Here is a 25,018-nt window from a genome sequence, read left to right on the forward strand (position 1 = left end):
ACAACATGAAGCACAGATAGCACATAGGAGCACATATTTAAAGCAGACATAGGAGCACATATTTAAAGTAAATGGGTAGTATATAACGCAACATAGTGGTGAAGTCTATGGTTCCCAACTCATTAGTGGAGCATCTGAGACCCCACCTCCCTACAATACAGCCCTCCTATCTGATTAAAAAGCCTTTTTGAATAATTCAGTTTTGCATCATTTGCGGAAAACCAGGAGAGTGAGGGCTTTCCTGACCTCCTCAGCCTGGCCATTCCACAGGGCAGGGGCCACCACAGAGAAAGCCTGTGTCTGGGCTGCTGTTGATTTCGCCCATGTGCAGGGTGGCACCTGCAGGAGACCCTACTCAGATGAGCAAAGTTGTCATGGAGGAACATAGGGAGGCGGTCCCATGGGTATGCCAGACCAAGGCTGAGAAGAGTTTTGCATGTGATAACCAGTACCTTGAACTGAGCATGGTAACTAATAGGTAGCCAATGAAATGACTGCAGGATGGGAGCGATGTTCATGCTCCTATGTTATTGCCTCAGAATAAGCTAAACTTAAATCATGAGAACCTAACGAGATCTTGCTGTTCTTTGGTTTCAAAGATACCTACTAGATTGTTTGCTGCTGCAGGAAAACACTCTTCCATGCCACTGGGTAGAAAGGTTAGCCTGGGTATTTCCAGTTCCAGGATCATGCAGGCATTGTCAGCAAAGCAGAAACTTTAAAAAAAAAGATTCCTTTTGAATGTTGTGTGCGGCTCTAGGGACCACCATAGTTTTTTGTTGTTGTTGTTTCTGTAAAGGATCCTGTCCAGACATTCTACCCGGCAGGCACTTCTCCCTATTAACCACTTCCTCTACAAGCATGTTTCTTACCAAAAAAAAAGTAATGATACAGTCCTTTCTCTTGAGAGCTTTGGGTCTCTTACCTTGGATTTTTGTGTCATTTTATGAGAACTGTGTAGAACTGGCATAGATTAAATACAGCATAAATTTATGTTATTGAAGAGATATTACACTGTCTAATCCAATAATGTGCACTATGTCTTTTTAAGGATTTTTAAAAATTACTGTACAATTCTGTAGAGGATGTGAACCGTATTACCCAGAGGATATGAGATGAAACAGAAGCATCCATAAAGCTATTTCCTATGATTAAGCAGTAACACATCAAGTTTGTATTGTTAGCAGCAAGTGATGACTGGTTTGTTAATTAATGACCCAAAGCAAAAGCAAGGCTGATGAATGCCCTAACAAGCTAGCTGTTAACTGCTGTGAAGGTGAATTCTGGGATTATAATTGCTGCATTAAACTGTACTCAGTGGTTTATTACTCTATTTTTATGCAGCCTTTTGAAAAATTAGTCTGGGCAAGCTAATAACTGTATAGCAGCAGCCAGAATAGACAGCATTACTTCTGGTTTACGCAGCAATCCCTATGAAAATTGCTTCTCGTCAGTAATTAATGACGAGTTTTGGTAATGAACTGCTAAAAGGTAGACAGACGTTAGTTACCTCTGTAAGAGGACATGCTTGATAGGGCTATCCCAACTTGGTAAAGCTTCATCTAAAGAGGTCATTGCAGTGGGGGGAGGGGGGACATGGCACAAAAATAATGGTTGGCTTCTCATTATTGGAGGTACTTCATTTTCCTGGCAATTGACTAGCTATTGGTTTAATAGGTGATTTGATGGTTACATGATCTGGTTTGTGTAATCTATTGGCATTATAAATGTTTTAATGTTAGAACTCTAAAGCATTTAGTTCCGTGTACTTAATTAATGGCTACCCATACATTTGGAGCCTAATACTGTCATATATCATTTTAAATTGTCCTATAACCTATATCATGTAGGGCAATAGTTTATTCACTAGGAAACTCTAGCGAGCTAATTTGGATGTTGAACGATTCATTGGAGGCAATAAGATAACAAGCAGATTATCATCATTGTCCTAGCAAAGTGCCCATCACTCTCTTGAAGGCTTGCCAACCTCCAGGTGGGGCCTGATGTTCCCCAGAATTATAGTTCATCTTCTGACCACAGTAACCATTTCCCCTGGAAGAAATGGTTGCTTTGGAAGGCAGATTTTATGGCATCACATTTCTTCTGAACTCCTCCCACTCCCCAAACTCCATCTTCCCAAAGAACCATCCCCAAATCCAGGTATTTCCCAATCCAGAGTTGGCAACCCTGCTCTCAGAACCTTCATTCATCTTCACCCACAGAAGCACAGAAGTCAAGGGAAGTCATTATGTTAGAAAGTAAAGTCCTTTCCTTCCCTGCCATGGGATTATACATCATTTCCTCTCTCTAGAGAATGAAGCAGTTATATGGCTTGAGGCACTGAAATTGGAAGGGACTGGCAAGATGGGCCAGCGCTCAGGAGGAATGCTGTGGTGATACACATTAGAGGAAACCTTTCTGTGTAATCTCTATTTTCAGAAGTGCACATCAAAAGAAAATATGCTTGTGTTTGTGGCATAATGCAGTAAAAACAGTGATCCAATGTCCCATGTGTTGTGAGAAATGTGTCAAAGGAACAAAAGATTGTCAAACTTCAAAAAAAAGATTGAAATACTGACATTTCTTTTAAAACCTTTGCCTGACTTTTGGAAAATTTAGACTTTCTGCTAGCAAAGTCTGTGTACTATCAAGGGAGACAAATTTGTGTTGGAAGCAGCTGAACTATTACAGAATTCCCCACAGTTATAATGAACAGAACATCTATTATCAAATTTTAATGGGGTCAGAAGAATAGCAGTAAAATCTCTGGCACATGTTTTGCATCCTTCCTTGAAGATGGTAGCCATGTGAAACTGCTCAGCTTGGACCTTTGGATATTGCTTTTGCATATAATATAATAAAAACTTATTGTTTTCCACATGCCTATCTGCAGTCCCCTAATCCGCCACCACCACCTTCCAAGTGCCTAAACTGCGGTCATGGAATGTTCATGAATATTCTAATTGATCACAGTAAAAATGTCCTATAATAGAATGTCTACAAGCCTTGCATTTTTGGTGTGTTAAATGAACTCAGTTTGGAGAGGAAATCCTCATTTTTGAATACTGGAATGAGTGAACATAATTCTGTTGGTCAAAAGGTGGTTCAAATAATACAGGTTCTAAGAAGGCTGAGAATTGGAACAGAGGTAAAGGTGCTAAGGCAGTGGTGAAATAGAGGGTTTAGGAGCAGAAAACACAGGCAAAGGAGACAGAAGCCTGAAAAAAGTAGCATAAATAACATGGAGCTGAGGAAGAGGATGAAACAGAAAAAGAGGAGGGTCAAAAAATAACCCTCATTGTCTAACAACAGTGGAGATATACTGTAGAAAAGAGAGTGGACAAGCAAGAGAAAAGTGGAGTGGAAGAGTGCTATGAGGCTAACAGGGGTGTGCGATCTGGGATTAGAGAACTGGCTAAATATCAGATTACACTGATCCGGTATTATATGGTTGTGCTGGATCACATTAGAGATTCCCAGATTGGATCCAAGAAACTGGACTTTGATGGGCCAGATTATTTGGCTGCAGACAAGTTACATGCCATGGCAGGAGAATAGCTCCAAAGGAGCCCTTCAAGCCACCACCCGTCAGGATTCTAAAAACCAGGCAGTCACAGCAGAGGGGACGGGGGAAGGAGAAGAAAGGTGCTCCCGCTTTCCCACCACAGCCACAGCCTCTTTCTCCCTCGGGGGTGGGGAGCAGGCTAGGAGTGTGTGACCTGGGATTTGTGAACTGGCTACATAGCTGGATTTATGCTGATCCAGCATAATCTGGCTGTGTCAGATCACATTGGAGAATCCTGGTTTGGATCTGGGAAGCCAGACTTTGATGGACTGGATTAGTTGGCTGCCAGCAAGCTCCATGCTGCAGCAGGAAAATGTCTCCAAAAGAGCCCTTCAAGCTGCTGCCGGATGTGATTCCAAAAAACAGGCAGCTGCAGCAGAAGGGCAGGGGAAGAGAAGAAATGAAAGGGGCTCCTACTTCCTTGCCACTGTCACTGTTTCTTTCTCCTTTCGGTAGTGGGGAGCAGACCAGCATTTCCTCTTCCTCCTTTGGCTGCCACTGCCAGGGCACTGCCGCTCCCTTCTCAAGGCTGTTATTGGGGACAAGCAGATGAGCTGAGAGTGGTGAATATGTGGAGTTGGCACCTATTCTAGATGCACCTGGCCAGGGCTGCTGGCCAAGGAGGAGGAGGAAGGCAGTGAGGCCACCTTGGCAGCAACTGTAAGGAGCAGTGGAGATGCCTGCCTTGGGGCTGGCAGCTTGGCCCAGAGTTGAGGCAAGCTCTGCACTGCAGCAGGAGAGCAGCTGGAGGCCAGTAGGGGACAGGAGGCAGCAGGCAGGTTCCCATCCTGCCCCTACACTCCTGCCTGAGCCCCAAAGAGCTCTTCAAGCTGTCACTGGCTGCCTTTTAAACTCCATGGCTCAGGTGAGCCTCACGTCCTTGCTTCAGTTTGGGACGATTCTCTGGTTTGATGTTGCAATTCTCTAGTCTGACATTGAGGTCCTCTGGTTTGACATAGAGATTCTCTGGTCTGTCATGGGGATCCTGTGGTTTGACATTGGTCCCCTTGCTGTAGTTTGGTTCTGTTGGGCTTTGTTGCCAAACAGAGTATGCGTTGGGAGTGGAATTTCCAATTGAGACTGGCTTGTAGCCAGGGGTTGCCTTTGCCTTAGAGTTTCCCTTTGCCTGGAAATTCTTGGGAATGTTTTCCCCATAGAAAATGAGTGGGTGGTGGCAGCTTCTTTAGGTGCCCATAGAATTTAATCCCGGGGCCCAATCTTCCTGAAACTTGAGGAGTCTTTAGTGGACAGGAAGGAGTAAGTTCCTTGCAAACTTGATGTTTTCTTATAAAACACCTCCCCAGCCTCCTGGATAGTTTTCCCTAAGGAATAATGGCTAGATAAATTTGGGATTCTGTAACTGGATTAGAGAATCCAATACAGATTTCAGGGATACCCGGGGGGGGGGGGTTGCATCCCTGAAACCCATATTCAGATCAACCCTTTTTTTTTTTTTGCTGCACACCCCTGCTTTGCTTTTGGATATAATAACATAAAAATTATGCAACAGTTATTCAATGCTCTGTTTAACTTTTTTCACTTACAATTGCTGTTACTGTTGTTTTAAGGTTCATGACTGATGCGGCTCGACGAGAACAGGAATCTCTAAAGAAAAAAATTCAGCCTAAACTTTCCTTGACTTTATCAAGTTCTGTGTCCCGTGGGAATGTATCTACTCCTCCACGCCACAGCAGTGGAAGCCTTACACCGCCAGTCACACCACCTATTACCCCATCCTCTTCATTTCGTAGCAGTACACCTACAGGTAAGATGTGCTAGCTTCATTTGCCTTAGCCACTACAATTTACATGGAAAATATAAAGTAAGCACACCACGATAATAATAGTAATCATGCTTACTTTTTAATGTAGTTTTCTCTTACTTCAGCATAGGAAACCAATCTTCTACCTGTTATGGCCAAACCCTGCTTTGTAAGGCAAATACAATTTCTGACAAGGTTTTTTTTTGTTCTTTCATTTATGTATCATCATTTTTAAAAAGGTGAGGTAATAGGTGGCCACCAGAGATGTTTTGCTGAGCTGCCTCAGCTTTGGAATTCCCTCCTCATAGTTTGCTACCTTGCACTTTTCTTTTCACTTAGGCTTTTTGTTGATTTGTGTTGTTTTTATTTTTTCATTTTGCTGATTTTGTGGTAGTGTTTATTTTTTTGTTAAATATTGACTTTTATTAGTCCTTAATACTAATTTTGCTATAAGCTATCGTGAGTGTCAATTGTTTTAAATTGCCGCTTATTTCTTTATTATTGATGTATCTTTCTGAACTGCCGCTTCTGAGTCCTGCTTAAAGTGGCTTACAATTAAAAATCACAGTATTAAAACACAAGTCATTTAAAACAGTTTTAATTGTTGATTTTATCTTATGTAAGCCACCATAAAAATCATTGATTTGCAGTACTGCAGGGTATAATTTATTTTATTTTATTTATATATTTATTTTATGTCATGTATAGTCTACCTTTCTCACAGAGGCTCAAGGTGGATTACACAGTGTGGGATTATTACACAGTGTGACATTGGTACAGTCAATATCAGGAACATTTCCATGAACAATGCCATAGGGTAAAGAGATATAAGTTCACAAAGACATAGTATTAGCAGGAATCCAATACAACATAGTTGTGAAGTTCCTAACTAGAGGTGGACATGGACCGAAAAACGGACCAAAATTTGACACAGACTGACCCGGTTCAGTGTTTGTAAACTGACAGGTCGTGGGACGGGCATTTTTCATGGTCGCGAATACTTTTGGTCTGGTCCATCAGTCCATTGGTCTGTGAAATTAGACATGCTGGCGCCAAGCATCTAGGCAACGGAGGGGATGCCCGCAGACCTTCTCTGACTGTCAAACAGAGAGCTCCCATTCTTCTCTATGAGCGCAGAAGGAATAAACTCCCAACAGGCATTAAGACCTGGAGAAACTGCAGGGTGGATTTTTCAGTCACAGGAGGTATTTGAAGCTTTTGCTTGAGATTCTGGCTGCTTCTGTTCCACAGCCACACTCAGGGACTAAACCTGTAAGAACTCACAGAATACTTTTATATATTACACTTATTAACAGTATCATTATTATTTAGAGCACTTGTCCTGGCTGGGAAGATGCCTGGGTGGGTCAGAGCTCTGAACCACCCCATCCTTGCTGAGTGCGAACGCACCCCCCCACACACACACACACGAGGAATTTTAACCTCCTTCCCCATGGGTCCTCCTGTCCCCTAGTCCACCAGTGCCTGTTGCCCTCTGGCTGCATCCCAGCAGATGAACTTGTTGTCCATAGCTGGGTTCATTCCAAGAAGATATGAACCCCCCCTTTGGGAATTCCTTGCCACTGGACCATGAGAATCCATGGTTTTGAAGCATGTTTTTGCGCCATGGTGGTGCAATGAAGCGGTGAGTTCATGGGTTATTGGGAGCAATTTGTGGCAATAGACATGATATGAGATTGTGTGGTGGATTTTGGCTGGCCCCATGTAAAAATCAAGAGGATCCATGCTTTTGAAGCATGTTTTTGTGCCATGGCAGAACCATGGATTGGTGAATGTGTGATTGTTTTGGTGCTGTCTGTAGACTAGGACATGATCTATAATATGACATCTTTTTGTTTTGTTTCAATATAAAAATCATATGAATTCATGAGGATCTGTTTAAAATAACCTGGCTCCAACTTTTACCAACTGTCTTTGATCAGTTCCCAGAGACCGTCATTCCACTCTGGTGGCTGTTATTCCAGCCCCAGAGCAGTTTAGCTGCTCCCAGGGACAGTCATTCCACTCTGGGGGCCTTTATTCCAGGCCCAGATAGGGTTGCCAGATGCAGGTTGGGAAGTTCCTGGAAAATTTGGGGATGGGGCCTAAAGAAGGCAGGGTTAGGGAGGAGAGGAACCTCAGCAAGGTATAATGCCATAGAGATCTCCCTCCAAAGCAGCCGTTTTTTCCAGATGAACTCGTCTCTGTGGCCTGGAGATCAGTTCAGGGAGATCTCCAGCCATCAACTGGATTCTGGCAACCCTAGGCCCAGAGCAGAGCAGTGCATCTAAGCTTGCACAGAAATAACAGAGAACAGCGCCTCTTTACAGCACTTTCCGTTCTCAGAGGAAGATTCCATTCCACGTTTTCATTCCAACTTTTTGGTGCTGCAATGTATCTCAATGGAGCCAATGCAAGTCAATTGGCATTTGCAGCTCTTATTATATCTAATGGAACTTTCCTGGGGTCACTTTGGGTGTCTATAACTTGGACAACTGAAACCCAATCTTCACCAAGCTTGGAGGGTGGCTGGAGGAGAGCCTGCTGAAGACCCCCTAGGAGTTTGGCATCTCTGAGCCAAAACACACGAGAAGAAATACCTAGATTCAGCACGTGTTCTCTTACCTCAAGGTTTGCCGGGATCTGTAGGCATCCTGGAAGCTTAAAGTTTAGCATTTACAGAGCAGCAGGAAGGGAAATACAGGCGCCTGTATTTCCCTTCCCCTTCCTGCTGCTCTGTAAATGCTAAACTTTAAGCTGCCAAGACACCTACACTTCCCAACAAACCTTGAGGTAAGAGAACAAGTTTAGCATATCTTTATCTTTAAGATATTTCAAGGTTTCCGCTGTCAATTCCAAATATCGCAAACGCCAAGTGAAAGTCTCTTGGATTTGACACTTTTGTAAGATTGTGTCTCTTACTATCTTTATTTATGAGCACATAGGTTTTTATTTTTATTAAACCTCTCCTACTGAAAACTTGAGAGCCTGGCCTTTAGTTTAACAGGCCCTGTAAAACAAAACGGAAAACAAAGTAAACCCCTTGCACCCCATTATCTTTGTCAGTGAGTTAAGTATTTACAGGACTCCATAAAAACTTGACCTGCCGAAAAAGGAAGTACTACTTATGGATTTATTAGTAATACTCGTAAAATATTTTGTGTCCTTTGTAATAGACTGCTTATAATATAAATGCATTAATGCAATGGTAGATATCCATTGTATCTCAGTATATTTATTTCCATCTATGAGGAAAGATGCTGATCCATGACATACCCAATTAGGACTTCTTGTCAGAGGAACATGAGAAGTTATGAAATTGTCTAGTAAAAATGCTATTGAACTTTTATTATCTAGTAATTCAGGTTGCATCAGACAGTATTAACAGATTACTCTTTGTGTACAAAACATTTTTTTTCTTTTGGAACAGCAATTAACAATTCAATGATTTTTAGAGCAACACCAAACCATTCCTCACACTGGGAAGGTATGCATTTTCTGTTAGCTTTACAAGAGGTCGCAATGGTGGTGGTATAAATAATAGAAGATTGGATCTCATTAATCCATTCCACTACCAGGGTGCTTTCTGTCAACCCAAGGTGCCTTCTCCTTACACAAAAGACTCAGCAGATCCAACCCAATAAGTCTAGTTATGTGTGCATTTTTGTGTACAAATCCTGCAAGCAGAACTGTGCATTTAATTTTAATTGATGTGAGCCACTGAGAGTCAAGCTTTTTTCTGAAAAATAATATGAATATATTATAAACAAATTTTGGACACCACTCATACAATTGTGGGTGTTGTGAAGACTTTGTTGTAGAAAAGCAGCAGGAGCATTTCAGAAGTGGAGACTGGTAAAATGGTGTTGTGCAATAGCAGGGCTTTTTTCTGGGAAAAGAGATAGTGGAACTCAGTGGGTTGCCAGCACATGGGGCAACTTCTAGGAGGAGGTAGTGCCCCTGGTACCACATGCATGCATGTGAAGCGCATGTACGCTCCCAGGACCAAGCAATGATGTCACTTCTGGGAAGTGACATCATTGCGCAGGGTGCAGCCACCCGTGGGAGTGCTCCTGCAAGGGGGGGGGGGGGTTAAACCGTCCTCCAAACCACTGGGGATCTAAATCCCCCCCTTACTCCAGCTGACTGGCACCAGCCCTGGCAATAAGCGACATCACTTCTGGCTGGGAAACTTGAAGTTACATTGCCATGCTGTGCAACACTCCAAGGTTTCCCCCAATTTCTATGATAAAAACCATAGAGATCAGGAAAATTCACATCACAACAATGTCACTTTCAGGTTCCAGCATTCTAGTAAAGTTGCTTCCTCCCACATCTCATTTTGATCCTGCCATTTCATTGAGTACTGGCAGACGACGAGGTGTACCAGCAGGCAAATGACAACCTACTATAGAACTCAATGAAGCCCTCTTCCCACACACCCATAATATAATCCACCCCCCTCTGTCTCCTCTCCAGAGTTCTGATATGTGTGCATCCAAGGACTGGCAAGGAGAGGGAAGTGTGACAGAATGGGTTTTAAATGCAAGGATTATCAAATACTGCATCCAGAGGGTGGAAGGTAAAGGTTTAAAACAACTGCATGAAGGGGGGATGATTGACATGCTGCTCCCCCCTCTTTGTGATTGGCCAGCAAGAATGTAACAAATCAGAGCTGACAAGATTGTCAGAGGGAGTCAAAGCTTGAATCAGACCAGGGAAGGTCAGACTGAGAATCCTCTATGTGAGGAAAAGAAGGAAAAAGTTTGCCCTAACTGGGACAACATTAAGGTTTGTTAAGTTGGTTTGTTTATTTGTTTAATGTCATTTATAGTCTACCTTTCTCACGGAGACTCAAAGCATATTACAAAGTGTGAGATTATTACACAGTGTGAGATTAGTACAGTCAATATCAAGAACATTTCCATAAACAATGCCATAGGGTAAATAGATACAAGTTCACAAAGACATAGCATTAGCAGGAATACAATACAACACAGTGGTAAAGTCTATGGTTCCTAACTCATTAGCAGATCATCCGATATCCCTTCCCTACAATACATCCTTTCTATTTGAGTTTTTTAAAAAAACCTTTTTGAATAATTTGGTTTTGCATTGTTTGCGGAAAGCGAGGAGAGTGGGGGCTGCAGAGGAAGTGGGTAGTAAGGAGACTCCCATTAGTAGAAGAATAATTACTGCCCAGTGTCTGGAAAAAAGATTTTGGCTCTGTGGAGTATCCTGGGTCTGGAGTAAAAGGAAAAGACTCCTGTGTTGAAGTCAAAACACTTAAGCTGTGAAGTGAAATCTGTGAAGAAACTTTGTTTAAGTAACTTAAGTCTGAAACTACCAACCTCTCCCTTCTAAGATCTGTAACTACTTTTGTGCCTAATGCTTGTGAAGTATTCAGTTCAACAAACAAAATTTACCTCAGCTTTCCTTTCCCAGCCTATCTACATACCAACCCTGCCTGTTGAATAAACTTGCTCTTATCTTTTTGGACTTAGCCTCTAGTGCCATTTTATTTTAAAGAAGACATGTGCTTCTGCTCTTCCCCTACTTAATGTTAGGCTGAGATATAAGCCCCACACACACACACACACACACACACACACACACACACACACACACACGCGTGTGTGTGTGTGCGCGTGCGTGCATGCATGTGCACGTGCGTGCGTGTGCACGTGCGCACGTGCGCGCACGCGCACGCACGCGCGTATATATATATGTTTTTAACTGTGGGGGAAAATCAATTCTAAGTTATTCTCAGCTACATGCTACCAGAGGCTACCCAACCCCAGCAAACAACCTCATTGGTTTTGGAGGGAAAAATCTACCTCACAGTGAGGGAGTGAGTGGGCTGGCACGTTAAAGAAAGTATTGAAGACTGGTGTTGTGATGTCCTACAACAAGGGGAGCATGGAGTGGACACTATGTATTGTGCCTGTTCCTGTTGCTGTTAATTAATTAATAAGCATGATTCTTCATTTCAGTTCTAGGCATTGTGAAAGGATAACCTCAAGATTCAGAGGGGCCTGACTTGGGTGTTTGTTTGATGCAGATATAGTTGCATCCAGTGCAAACTTTCTGTTTCCACTAGAGCGCTTGTGCAAGCAGAAATGCAAAAAAAAAAAAAAACCACCTTGGGTAGCCACTTGCACTGTCAGACATAATAAATTTCTTCTTGTGCAAGTCTTGTGCAGCCAATTTTGGGGCATGATTTTTAAAAATTTTAATTCGATTTATATTCTGCTCGTCCTGCAAGCAGGCTCAGATATATACTGATGGAAGTACTTCACAAAAAATTGCACAAGCGGAAATATGCTAAGTCCATTTATGTTTCCACTTGTACTTCATTGGATTCAAACCAAGTTTGGTGTTATTTGATAGATACACTTTTGTTCATGTGAGCTCAGTTTTTCATGTGTTCATAAAAAAATAAAGTTTGAAATAATTAAGGTTTTAATCAAAAACAAACATTGATTTTATGTAAAAAAAATGAAAATAAGCGTATTGTTTCACTACTTGTATTTTGTAGGGTTGCCAGGTGGGTTGTAGGTGGGGACATGGGGGCACGCTATGTCAGCTGTCCAGAGGAGTTAGCCGTGTTAGTCTGTAGTACCAAAATCAAAAAGAGTCCAGTAGCACCTTTAAGACTAACCAATTTTATTGTAGCATAAGCTTTCGAGAATCAAGCTTATGCTACAATAAAATTGGTTAGTCTTAAAGGTGCTACTGGACTCTTTTTGATTATGTCAGCTGTGTTGCTGTTTCTTCCAGGGAATACCTAAAATAACATAGGGTAGCACTATGGTAAAATTGTAGAGTTTCCAGTGATTCCTAGAACTATCTTATGTTGCTTTTGGGTTTCTCTCAGAAGTGACATAGTGACGCAGCCACCATCACTGTTTAACTTTATTTTTCTCTGAGTGGCAACAGGCCACTAGGACTGCTGACAGGAGGCTTCCCACCATAGTAGGAGGCCTGGCAACTCTAGTGTTTCTGCTTGTGCAGCTTCTTCTGCACCCAGTTTCTAGGTGCTATAACATATTGGGAGGAAAGCATTGGGTATGTTGCATAAGATTGAGCACAAGGAAACTGTTCTAAGTCTATGTTTCTGCCTGTGCATCACTCGATCCAAGCCATAGTGATCTTTCCATATAGGAATGAAAGAATTAAGAAAACATTAACCAGCCTGTTCTTTTAAAAATATCTTGGTGGGCTTTAAACAGAAATAGGAAGTAACACAATCTCAGACCATGCTTGGGTATCCATGACACTTAATCTCAGTGCTAAAACACAAAGCAGTACTCAATGGCGCTTACCGAAACATTTATTATACAATCAATATGCAATTAAAGAAGTTGGCAAAATAATTGAAACAGCTATTACAGACAACTTCTCAAAAGAAATTGGGATACACATATTTTGGGATACGATAAAAACAGTGACCAGAGGACATTTAATAGCCCTTACTGCTAAAATCAACAAAGAAAAATTGAAACAAAAATGTGAGTTAATAAGCAATATAAAAGCACTAGAAAATAAACATAAATTAACAGGCAGCAAAAAAATATACAGGGATCTCTTAACACAAAGGAAAATATTAGAAACCTTGGAAAGTCATACGATATACAAAAATCTGATTGCTATCAAACAGTCACATTGGACCAATACACCTAAAACTTTACGCATTCTGGCAAATAAAGTAAAACAAAAGAGAATACAAAACACAGTCAACAGAATTCATAACAGTAAAAATATAATGCAGTACAAACCGGAATCAATCCTTAAAGTCTTTAAAGACTTTTACACTCAACTATACTCATCAAAAAATCCGGACCAAACTAAAATATCCCACTTTTTAAATTCACTAAAACACTTCAAGAAATTAGAGGAAAAACACCGAACATTTCTAGAAAAACCCATCACTATCCAAGAAACAATGGATGCAATAAAAGCAGCTAAAAATAATAAAGCCACAGGGCCGGACGGATACCCGGCAGAATTTTATAAAAAGTTTACGAGCTTGTTAGCAACACATCTAACTGATTTAGCCAACTTGATTTTGGAAAAGGGGGTAATGCCACCCACATGGGAGAGAGCCGACATCATAGTGATCCATAAACAGGGAAAAGATCCCCTAAAAGCAGCATCCTACCGCCCTATTTCATTACTCAACCACGATTATAAAATTTTTGCTTCTATTATGGTAAATCGACTAAATACATTCATTTCTAACTACATTCATACAGATCAATCAGGATTTATACCAAAAAGAGACATTACAGATAACATTTATAAATCATTAAACTTAATAGACCATTGCACCCAAAACAATATGGAAGCCATCTTTTTATCACTAGACGTCGAAAAAGCTTTCGATTCGGTAGAAATATCATACCTACTAAAAACACTGAGGCATATGGAATTTGGAGAAAAATTCTTAAACACAATTGAAGCTATATACCACCAACCTATAGCAAACATCAAAGTAAACGCTACATACTCAGAAAACATTAACGTTAAAAGAGGTACAAGACAAGGTTGCCCCCTATCCCCTCTTCTATTTGCAATCGCCCTAGAACCCTTTGCGATTGCCCTTAGAGAACACAAACAGATAAAGGGAATAAATGTTAACTCCACAGAATTTAAAATTAGCTTGTTCGCGGACGATATGATGATTTATTTGACCAAACCATTAAGTTCACTGTCCCATCTTTCATCTCTACTTACAAAATTTGGTGCAATATCAGGACTATTAATTAACCAAACAAAATCTTACTATCTTGCCATCAACACCCATAATAAAACGGTCCAACAAATTAGTACAATATATAGCTTTCAATGGTCCCCATCAAATCTTACATACCTAGGAGTTGAAATCACCCCCAATCTGAAAGACCTTATAAAATTGAATCACCTCAAATTGATAAATCAAATTAAATTAGATATTATCAAATGGAATAAATTAAAGCTCACGTGGTATGACAGATTTCATTTAATAAAAGCTTTTATATTACCAAAATTTATTTTTATGTTTAGAGCGATCCCTCTTACTATAAATAGATCACAAATAGCTCAATGGCAAATATTAATTAATAAATTTCTATGGCAAAACAAGCACCCGAGAATTGCATTCACTACTATGAGGAGGAAATCAGCAAATGGTGGTTTTAATTATCCAGATTTATACCTATATCAATCAGCGACACGACTGGCTAATCTCTTGCAAATGACTTCAAACTCCCCTCAGCCAGATTGGGTTATGATCATACAACCATCTTCAAAATTCAGTGACATAACAGACATAATTTGGAACAAGCCAAGTAATAGGCCACAAAGCATCAAAAAAAGCTTCCTGATACCATCTATCTTAAAGACATGGGACCAAATCAGGATCAAAATTGTTCCCAGAATATCTAGATTCTCTACGTTCCTAAATCAAGAATGGTTTTTACCAGAGTGGGATCGATCACTTATCCTATCATTACATCAAGCAAAAATAACTAGACTAGTTGACATATCCACAAAATTAGGTCTCCTAGAGAAAGTAGATATAGAGAATAAATTAGAACAAAAACTACATTGGTTTAATTACTTACAACTCTCACACATGGCAGAAAAAATAAGGCTAAGGAACATCATGAAAGAACCTCTGACAGAATTTGAACAATTTCTAGACTCACCAGTACAACAAAAAAAAGGCATGATAGCTAAACTATATAACCTTCTGCTAAACATCACTGAGAACAAGCAGCTAAGTTGTCAATCTAGTTGGGGTAAGGACTGTGCAATTGAACAGTCCCCAGAGATTTGGAAAAAAATATGGACATCTGGAATATTCACCTTGAAAGTCAACATAACTAAATTACAAACGTTTAAAGTGATTCACAGATGGTACCTAACACCCAAAAAATTAGCACACATATCAGCTAGATCATCCCCAAAATGTTGGAAAAATTGTGGCGGGGAGGGAACCTTCGCCCACTGTTGGTGGGAATGTAAAGGAATTAGACGATTTTGGGAAGAGATATTAATGAAAATTAAAGATATCACAAACCACGACCTCCCCTTTGACCCAAAAATGATTTTTTTAGACTTGTGGGAAAACTCACACGTCCCAAAAATCAGAAAGGAGCTCATTGCCTCTTTTTTTGTAGCAGCTAAGAGTGCCATAGCGACAGTATGGAAATCAAAAAAATTACCAACAATCGAAAACTGGTTCTCTAAAGTTTGGAATCATTTCATTCTAGAAAAAGTAAGCAATGATATGCAAAATGCAGTACAACTCACAGAAAATACTAATTTTATTGAAAAGTGGCTCCCATTTCTGGAATACATAGAAATGAACAATATGCAGCCCAACTCGAAAATACTACAAGTTGTAACAAACAATGGATACCTCTCCTTCTATTAAGCTGATAGTATAACTGTGTAATTACATCGAATTACTTTTTCTCTATGTTAACTATTAAGGATGTAAGTTTAACTGCGTATTGTATATTGGTTTTTGTTTCATTCAAATTTGAAATGTTGTTTGTTACTTGAAGGTTATTAGTTACATCTAATGTTACAATAACAATAAAAATTTAATTAAAAAAAATATCTTGGTGGGCTTTAAAACTTAAATAAACAATATCAGAATTTCTGTTCTCTTGGTATAAAAAAAATCATATTTCCCTGCAAAGCACACCCAAGTTTTTTCATAAATAAAGAAAAACGTATGCCTATTTCTCAACCAAACACAGAATGTTCACCACTCTGAGTGGGGCACTAATCTGTCTAGAAGAATAGTATATAAGCACAGTTATTATTATTGTTATTTATGTTCAGAGTGCAATGTTTTATTGGCTTGTTAGGATCTTATATAGCCTTATATCTTTACAAATGAGCTCCCTATGTTAATTTTCGTGGAGAAGTAGTGTTTATTTTTAATTTAGGCTAGCTCGCTACATTTGGTGCTCTCCTACAGAACAATTTGTACTGGAAATAAGAGAGAAGTAATATGAGACTTCATTAAATAGTTCATCTATTAAATCTTTCCATAGAGCTTGGCTGGATACCATTTTCGCAGGTGAGTTATAGAGTGTGCCAAAGTGTGAATTAACCAAGTTGTACTCGGATTTGGAAAAAAATGTTTTGTACGGCCACGAAGCCGTCTCTTTAATTACACTGGTAGAAGCTCTTGCTAGTTCATTATTTGCCTACCCAAAGCAAATTAAATTATGATTGCATGAATTATTGCCAAAAGAAATTATTTTGAAAATATACATGTGGTTAATCAGTATAGGTATAACATATTGGCACCACAATCTCTAGTTTCAAATAACTGTGTAGACCAGGGACTTCTGTTACACTCCTCCCCTGACCCTTGTTGGCTGAGATGGGTTGTAAGTTATATACATACACACACACACACACATATATATATATATACATATACATATATACACACATACACACACACACATATACATACACATATACTGTCTGGGCTCTGAGTCCCAGCCCCCAGACTTGCCAGGAGGGAACAGTGGGAGGCAACCGGGAAGCAGCAGCCCTGCCACCCCAGCCAGCAACCAGGTCCAGAACCTGCCTACTCCAGGGGGAAGGGGCGAAAGGCCAAAGCCTCAGAGGGCTGGAGGGAGCAGGGGGAGACCAGCTAGTCCCACCCTCCAGGGGGAGGAGAGGGGGCTAAGCAGGCCAGAGGAAAAGGGCCAAGGCAGGGGGAATAGGGACCCAGCAGCAGCCCAAACAGAGACCTTACCAGCCAAGGAGGAGAAGCAGCCACTACAGCCCAGAGCCACACCCCGGCCAGAAGACAGTAGCCTGGCTCAGGAGTTGCTAGGAGCCAAGCCCCTCCAGGTGGAGCTGCCACAGGCATTCTGGGGGAGGAGATGGGTAGCCCCGCCCAGCATCAATGAGCAGGCAGCCCAGAAGCTGGCCAGGGCAATTCCTCACGAGCAAGGCCAGGGAAGCTCAGCAGCACAGAAGCCGGCTGGGGCAGCTCCTCGCGAGCAAGGCCAGGCAAGCTCAGCAGCTCAAAGGCCTACTGGGGCAGCTCCTTGTGAGCAAGGCCAAGGAGACCTCAGCTGGGGATGGCTCGCATTCAACCCCACCCTGCAAGCAAGGCAAGGAAGCCTAGAAGGGGTTGGTGATAGGAGGGAAACACCTGAGGGAAGGCACAGCTGGGCCAAGTCAGGAGAGGGAACAAGCCTGGAAGGAGAGCGGGGCGGAGAAAGGAAACCCTATAAAGGGTGGCTAGGAAGAGCTCTGAGGTGGGTGTGTGAGTAAGGAGTGATGGTGTGGAGTGAGAGCAGAGCAGTGTGAGAGTGGAGGCGAGTTCTGGGAGGAGGAGGAGATGATGGAGGACGCAGGGGGTGAGCAGGCCAGGTTGAGCAGGCCAGCAAGTGGACTAAGAGGGAGTCTGGGTGATGTATACTGCCCCTCCTTCCACAGAGCAGGGTCCTGCAGCATCCCTGGTACCCCTCTGATGTCAGGGCCGGCCCAGCCGGTGCCCTACCCAGTGGTGGCAGTGACAAGCCCTGACACATACATACATATATACACACACACACACACACACACACACACACACGTGTGTGTGTGTGTATATGTATATGTATATGTATGTGTATATGTATATGTATATGTATGTATAAAATAAATCCATTAAAACTGAGGCATGTAGTGTAATATTTAGCTTCCTTAAGATTTCATTTCCAGGGTTCTGTTAAAATGAAAATGCTGAGAACTTTTTTATTGCTACAGGCTGCAGCTTAAAAAATAAAATAAAATCTCTTGGTTTTGGCACTATATTCTTTACAGTGCAGCGCTTGCCTTGCCCACTTTTCTGCTATTTTAATAACTTCCAGTGGAACGGAGTTCTTGCAAAAAGGCTTGCTTTTATCCTTGTTTGCATACTGATGTTTAGGAAGTCACAATACAGGAGTAAGCTGTTTTGTTATGGGGAACAATATATTTGACTCAATTGGAGGTTATTCAAGGCTTAACAAATTATTTTTATATACAAGCTGGAAGATCCAGGCAAATCTTAAGACGTGCATTCAAAACTCTCAAATAGTTTGTTTTCTGAGACTACTACTGTGTCCTTAAGATGAAAGACCAGCAAGTGGTCTTTCATCCAGCAACACAGCAACCAGCAACCAGCAACATATCCAAAGCAATCTACAACTTGGTTGACAAGTTCCAAAGTGATGCTTTCAGAGATTTGCCCTTATAACTATCCATATGTGTAGTAATCTGGGATGCAAAAACCTCTTCAGTTCATACAGGGAGTGTGGGTTTTAAAAAAAATGTTTGGCCTTCATGTAATTTCACAAACTGCTTTTGAAATGTTCCTAAGTATATTGTTATCATTATTCATTTGTTTTAATTATATATTTACTGCAAATTCATAAACTTAGTTGTTACTACACCAGTGTCATGTCTGGAAAACTGAAGATGAAGTTTCTTTAGGCCTTTTAGTATTTTAGAATTTTTCTCTGAGGGGAGGGCTTATTCCCTTGCAGTGTCGGGATGTGTAAGTATGCTTCACAAATATTGTTAAGAGTATTTGATAAATGCATTGTTTTCAGATAATTTTATATAGGAATGCCCTCATTCTTTGACCATACAGATGGCTCTCTTTCATTTGCTCTCTTGTATTTGGAGATTCTTGATGATAAAAATCTGTATAAATATGCCTGCATCTCCACATGAGCATCTGAAATGACACGAACAGCCCCCTTAAACCTCCCCCGCCCGTGGCTCTAGTAGAACACATGCTTTGCAAGCAGGAGGGCCTGTGTTCAATCTCCAGCATATCAAGTAGGACATGATGAGAAAGGGCCTTCTGTGCCTGGATACTCACATTAAAGTAGACAATACTGAATTAGATGGACCAAGGATCTGGAGAAAAATAAGGTGTGCTGCCTAATTCTTTAGTAGTAGAAAGTAGCAAGGAAGAGTAATTATTATGGGAAATAAAAGACAAAAATATTGGCCACATTCATCATTGCAACAAAGTTCTGTTTGTGACAGCTTATTTGCTTTTTCCACATATAGAACACAATTGAAAGCTTCCTAGTTTGGGGAAACCGTCAAATCAAAATCCAGTTTGCTAAAAACATTGAAATACAAGCAAATTGGTGTTCATTTCCTTGATTAGAATATCAGGGTAAGACTAAACAAGACGTTAGGCAAGTTGTCATTCATGTGTTGATTGACACAATTTTACCTGAGAACTATAGTTTTCAAAGACAGAGCTGTGCAGGATTGCTGGAAAAGGAAGGACTCCCTTACTGCTCTCCACTGAGCTGGTTGCTCAGTCAGCACACACACACACACACACACACACACACACACATCCTGCACTCTGGTTGCTATTACTAATAGGGACAACAATGAAACTTTGCAACTGTTTTCTTTAGCAATCAGCTAAACCAGCTCCTTCCCTCTCCCCTTCCTGCTGTCTGGGTGGAATTTGCTGTTGAAACGTCTTATGAAGATAAGCAAGCCAGGTGCAGGATCTTTTGAAAGTTCCATCTCTAGCACAACAAAGAACCAAATGAGATTAGGAGCCCTATGATCACGGTTTACTTTTGTTGTTACTTAGAAGAAACTGCAGGGTCCTGTGCTGGTGCACGTGTGTGCATACTGTTGAACTTTCCCTGGACCTGGGGAGGGAAATTTAGTCTGGGAAAATAGTACAGAAAGTTTAAAGCTCCTCTAGCTCCACTTGTGGAAAAGAAGCACGCTGCAGTTTGCTCATGTTACCTGCATTTGGATATCATAGCAAATTGAAGTTTGATGGAAGCCTTCCCAAACCAAAAGGGTGAAATTGCTCTCTGTTCTTGAAAAAAAAAAGATTAAACCGAGCACAACATGTGCCATGTTTTTGCCTGTCTCAACAGAATAATATTTTGTCTTCTTGACATCCAAATGGAGACAGCATAACACAGATCACAATGATTAATTCTGTCCAGAGTAGTTTATGATGAACCGTCAAGTACATGCACAGACAATTTTTCCTAGGAAGCACTTCATCCCGGATCTTTTTCGTACTAGGAGGAGATCTTCATGTACAATCAAGTTCCTGTTATTCATTTTGTTTTGTCACAATACTGTATATCTTGCCTAATTGCATGAAATTGTTAAGAAACTGATGAGAAACGTGTGTGCCTGGCTGTGTGTAAACCTCCTGTGATTCTTCAACGTTAGGTTTCCTGCTGCCTGGTAGGAGGGCTGTACACCAGCTGAATGGAATCCTCATTTGTAGGAACTGAGCAGGAAGAAGCCGTGCATCAAACAATTCCAAGTCTATAACCTTCTCTTCTTATCTGCTATGCCTGAGGCTGTTTTCTTATTTAAGCCTGCCCTTTTTATTGCCCTGTATCATTATTTCTTTCCCATGTTCACAATATCCTTGCTGTGCCATGATGACAAGACTTGGTACGTTGCAGGCTTTCCAGTAACTGCTTTTCTCAAAGCCGAATCCTTTTTTCAGTAGCGAGACCCGATGTCTTGGTAATTAATTGTAGAGGAATTTTCACAGTAACCTCCCCAAGGAGCAATTTCACCAAAGAGTAACCCTCGTGTCTAGACCAAGCTCATAAAGTCATCACTAGTTGCAATTTCCATTCTACAAAGCAGCAGCAGAAATACTGCCTTTCATCTTAACAGGCCTTTCATACATGCATGAGGCACGGCTGCTGATATGGCCTACCGTAATATAGAGAGAGATAAATGTAGATAAATAGTTTCAGGTTGATGGCAATGTTGTCAGGAGTGTCTAGTCTCTTATTTTCTTCTTCGTCTTCTTTTTCTATGCTATGTCAGTGTTTTTCCTATGCTCCATTTCCAATAATTTGTTTGTGTAGTGTAAGTTATTTATTTTCAATGCTGCATATGTGCATAATATACAGATCAGCAGTATTAATAATAATGATGATGATAATCGATTTATATATCGCCCTTCAGGACAGCTTAATGCCCATTCAAAGTGGTTAACAAAGTATGTTATTATTATCCTCATCAATACATGTTTTATTCCTATATAGTTTAATATTTACATCAATACAACTGTAATGTCAATATAAAACTAATGTGTACTACAGCTATATAATATAGCTATATATGTTTTTATATGTATAGCAGTATAGCAGTATATATTTGTTTCTTTTGTTAATAGTAACTGAAAGCAGATTTTATCATTTTCAGTTGATAACATTAGAGGATCAAAAAAGTAATTACTGTACCTGCATAGTGAACTTCAGGTGTTCAGATGGTGCAGGGTAAAGGACACTAATTTATAGGGATGTGGAAATTTATTAGTCAAGATCTGATCAGAAAAAAATTACCATATTCAAAAATACAGTTCATGTTCTGAATCCAGACAGAATTATTTTGAAACTTGGAAGCAGTCTGAAAAACTCTGATGTGACAGTTATTTTGGCTTCCAACTATCTGGTTACATTTTCCGAGAAAGTAATAAAGGGAGTGAGGAGAGAGAACGGTTCAGAAGATCTGTGCCTGACAGCATTGTTGTCCAGCCAGAACAGTTGTCCCCTGTTTCCACCTCACATGATCATCCCTGTTGGCATTTCTGCACCCAGTCGCACCAAAAAATGTGTTTTCTGTTGAAACCAACAGAAAATATTATCTGGTTAACCTTCTGATAACTAGCATTAATTCCTATATTAGAGAATCTGACTCAAGTTTTTAAAATGACAATGACCTAAACTCATATTCCTACCTTAAAGCCCTTCATGATTAGATGCCACAAACTTGGAGCTCTGTTCCTCCCAAAATGACCCAGTGCTGCAACTGAAGTCCTCATAGCAGGGCTCTCCAGGCAAGCCCCTCACTTTCAAAAGCATGATCTGTTACAGCTTGAGCCTGGGCCTTTTTTGTTGCTGCCCCACTCCTGTGGAACAAACACCTGGAAGGAATGAGGAAGGCACCTACAAGGCTGTTAAAGAGATCTTATGGGACACTTTGAAGGCAGGTTCTGGTTTACCTGTTTTAATTATTTTGATAGACAATTATTTTTGTATTGTATTATTGTTGTTACCTACCTTGGGTCTTGAATGTGTCAAGACAAATACAGAGTATATAAAATCCTGAATAAATAAATAGAAAGGATGTAAAGAGGAAGGCATTCAGGTTTATAACTACAAGTAAGTGAAAGCCTAGCAGCTGAGAATCTAATATAGGTATTCCAGCCAGTACTATAGACTGTTATAGTTAAATTACAGATAATGCCTGAAAAATGAACATTTGAAGCTGCCTTACGCTGAGTCAAATTATTGGTCCATATTGTTTACTTGGGGGGGGGGGTCAAACTATATATTACATTTTTATCCACAATCATTTAAAAGGAACTCTTTTTCCAGTGCAGCTGCTAGGGCTGCCTATTGTTGTTGTCTTTGTTAGTCTGCTTTTCTCACTGAGATTTTCACTCATTTCATTACTAGTTTATTTTGGTTCAGCCAGCCCTGGCTTGGAACTAATTCATTTTTTTTTTTCATTTTGGTCCATTGTATGCGCACATGCATAAATGCACACTATTCTTTTTAGGGGGTGGGTGGGTAAATCAGGCTCTGGGGCAACTGTTTTCATCCTTAACCAAAAACAGCATCAACCAATCATTAGTCCCTCTCCTAGGCCGTCGTCACACGGGCGTTTATTCCGTCAAATTTCCATTATGTGGCGCTATTGTTCCTATCGGCGCCATGATGCAATCTTTTGTCAAATACCGTCTCCTCCCGCTTTGAGTTGTTCACACCGTAGCGCTCTGTGCCGTCATTTTGAACGGGCACAGAAAAAACTCCTCCCCCCTTTTTAAATTTTTTTTTCCGCTTTATTGCGTTATAACGACATTACATCGTTATAACCAAACGTTAGCCCAACCCCAAAAGAGCAGGATAGGTTGGCCAAGTTTTCCCGCCCTGGAAGCAGCTTGAACATTGGCTAAGATTGTTTTTCTTCCTAATTTGAACATCCATAAATATACTCTTGTTCTGAGAAAAACCCCTGTCTGACGTGATCCCCATCGCCGAAGACTCAACCATGGCTCCACCGAGTGAACTTGTAGTTCTGGTGGCCCAACTGGTTGTTTTGATGGTTCAGAGCACGTTCACTCTGTGCCATGCACACCTGCGATCCCTCCATCGGAGGCGAAGGGCAGCGGAAAGACTTTTTCGGTCTATGCTGCTCGAGCAGCATAGAAAGAACACTCTTTCATTGCTTTGTATTTTTATAATATTATGACGTTATAGCGATATAAGGACTTTTTTTTTTTTAAAAAAAAAGGAGCTCGCTGCAGGAGAGCGCGAAAGGGCGTCTGGGATAACGGGTCAAGATAAGAAAGGGAAAATTCCGTCATTATGGGATAGAAATCGATGCCGGATGGTCACACGGAAGCAGATTATAGCGCGAAAATTGAGACCAGAGGAGAAATCTCAGACTCGCAACAGTGCCAGAATAAGGTGGGAATTTTGTGGTAGATTGCACAATTTTCGCGCTAATTTTAAGCCCGTGTGACGACGGCCCTAGTCTAAACGATTGATCCACTTGAGTTTTTCCTCAAACACAGTGACACATAGACAACATCAACAACAGACCCATAGAAAGCAAATTTCAGTGGGTGGAGCAAGGGGCCATTCCCAAGTAGGAGAGTGCTGCAACAAATGCAAAAAAACAATCCTGCTTCATGTTCACATTTTTCTTTTTCTATATTCCCAATACCTTTGCATTCTGCTGTTGCCTGTCGGTTTCATGTTTCCTTGTGCTTTGTTCCCACAATGAGGGGCGAATCCAAATCCCTCCTTTTGATGCTCATAATCCCACTGCAAAACAGGACATTCTCTCTGCCAAACTTCTCCATTTCCCAAGTGTAGGCAAGTAGACAGAATGATTGGCAGAATTCTTCCCTCTTAAACAGATCTAAGTTTTCCTTTTCCTGGGGAGGCAGGCAGGATTGTTTTTGAAAGGGAGGAGATACATGTTTGCTAATTGACTCAGAAAAAGAGAGAGCCCTGAAAGACTATGGAAGCAATCCTAAATAGGTCTACTCAGATGTAAGTCCCGTTATTCAATAGTGCATACTCCTAGGGAAGTCTCTTTAGAATTGCACCATATGATTGAAGTCTTCCAGGTCTTTTATCATGTTTGATTGATTGAACAGACACCCCCCCCCCGCCGCCACTTTTCCTCAGAGAGATTCCAAGGGCCCTGATTGGGGGGAAGAGACAGATCAGAACCTGGGCAGCGATGCAAAACAAACCGAGATGCACCCATCAGGTCTACTCAGATGTAAGTCCCATGTTATTCAATAGTACTTACTCCCAGGGAAGTGTCTTTCAAATTATAGCCGATTTTTTCCAATCGTTTCCAAAGTCGATGGACTGAATTGGCAGGAAGGGAGACCCATTTCCCAGGTAGCTACAAGGTAGGGGTGGGGAGATGCACTCAAACTACACGCATTGGTTTCATTCCCCCTTCCAGCCAACTGAGTTAATAATGTAAAGTATCTCCCCTTGGGATCTGATTAGTGTTGTTCAGGAAAGCAAGCTGGAAGGTATGAACTGAAACAAAACGTATAAACTTTTTGGTGGGAGAGACTCATTTCAATTTAGTTTCCCAGATTTGGTTCAGCATTCTAGAAGGTGATTTAACAAGCTGAA

At 40.9% G+C, this 25,018-nt stretch overlaps 1 protein-coding gene across 1 annotated transcript in view; it reads left to right on the top strand.

The window, feature by feature from the left end:
- The window catches only part of JAZF1 (JAZF zinc finger 1), a 197,824-nt gene that overhangs the window by 146,377 nt on the left and 26,429 nt on the right, over positions 1-25,018 (top strand). The window contains exon 3 of the mRNA XM_054990736.1: positions 5,134-5,330. Within this exon, the coding sequence (XP_054846711.1) occupies positions 5,134-5,330 (197 nt within the window). The remainder of the gene's footprint in view (positions 1-5,133; positions 5,331-25,018) is intronic.

Source organism: Eublepharis macularius, chromosome 11, assembly GCF_028583425.1.
Source record: "Eublepharis macularius isolate TG4126 chromosome 11, MPM_Emac_v1.0, whole genome shotgun sequence".
Lineage (NCBI taxonomy): Eukaryota > Metazoa > Chordata > Lepidosauria > Squamata > Eublepharidae > Eublepharis > Eublepharis macularius.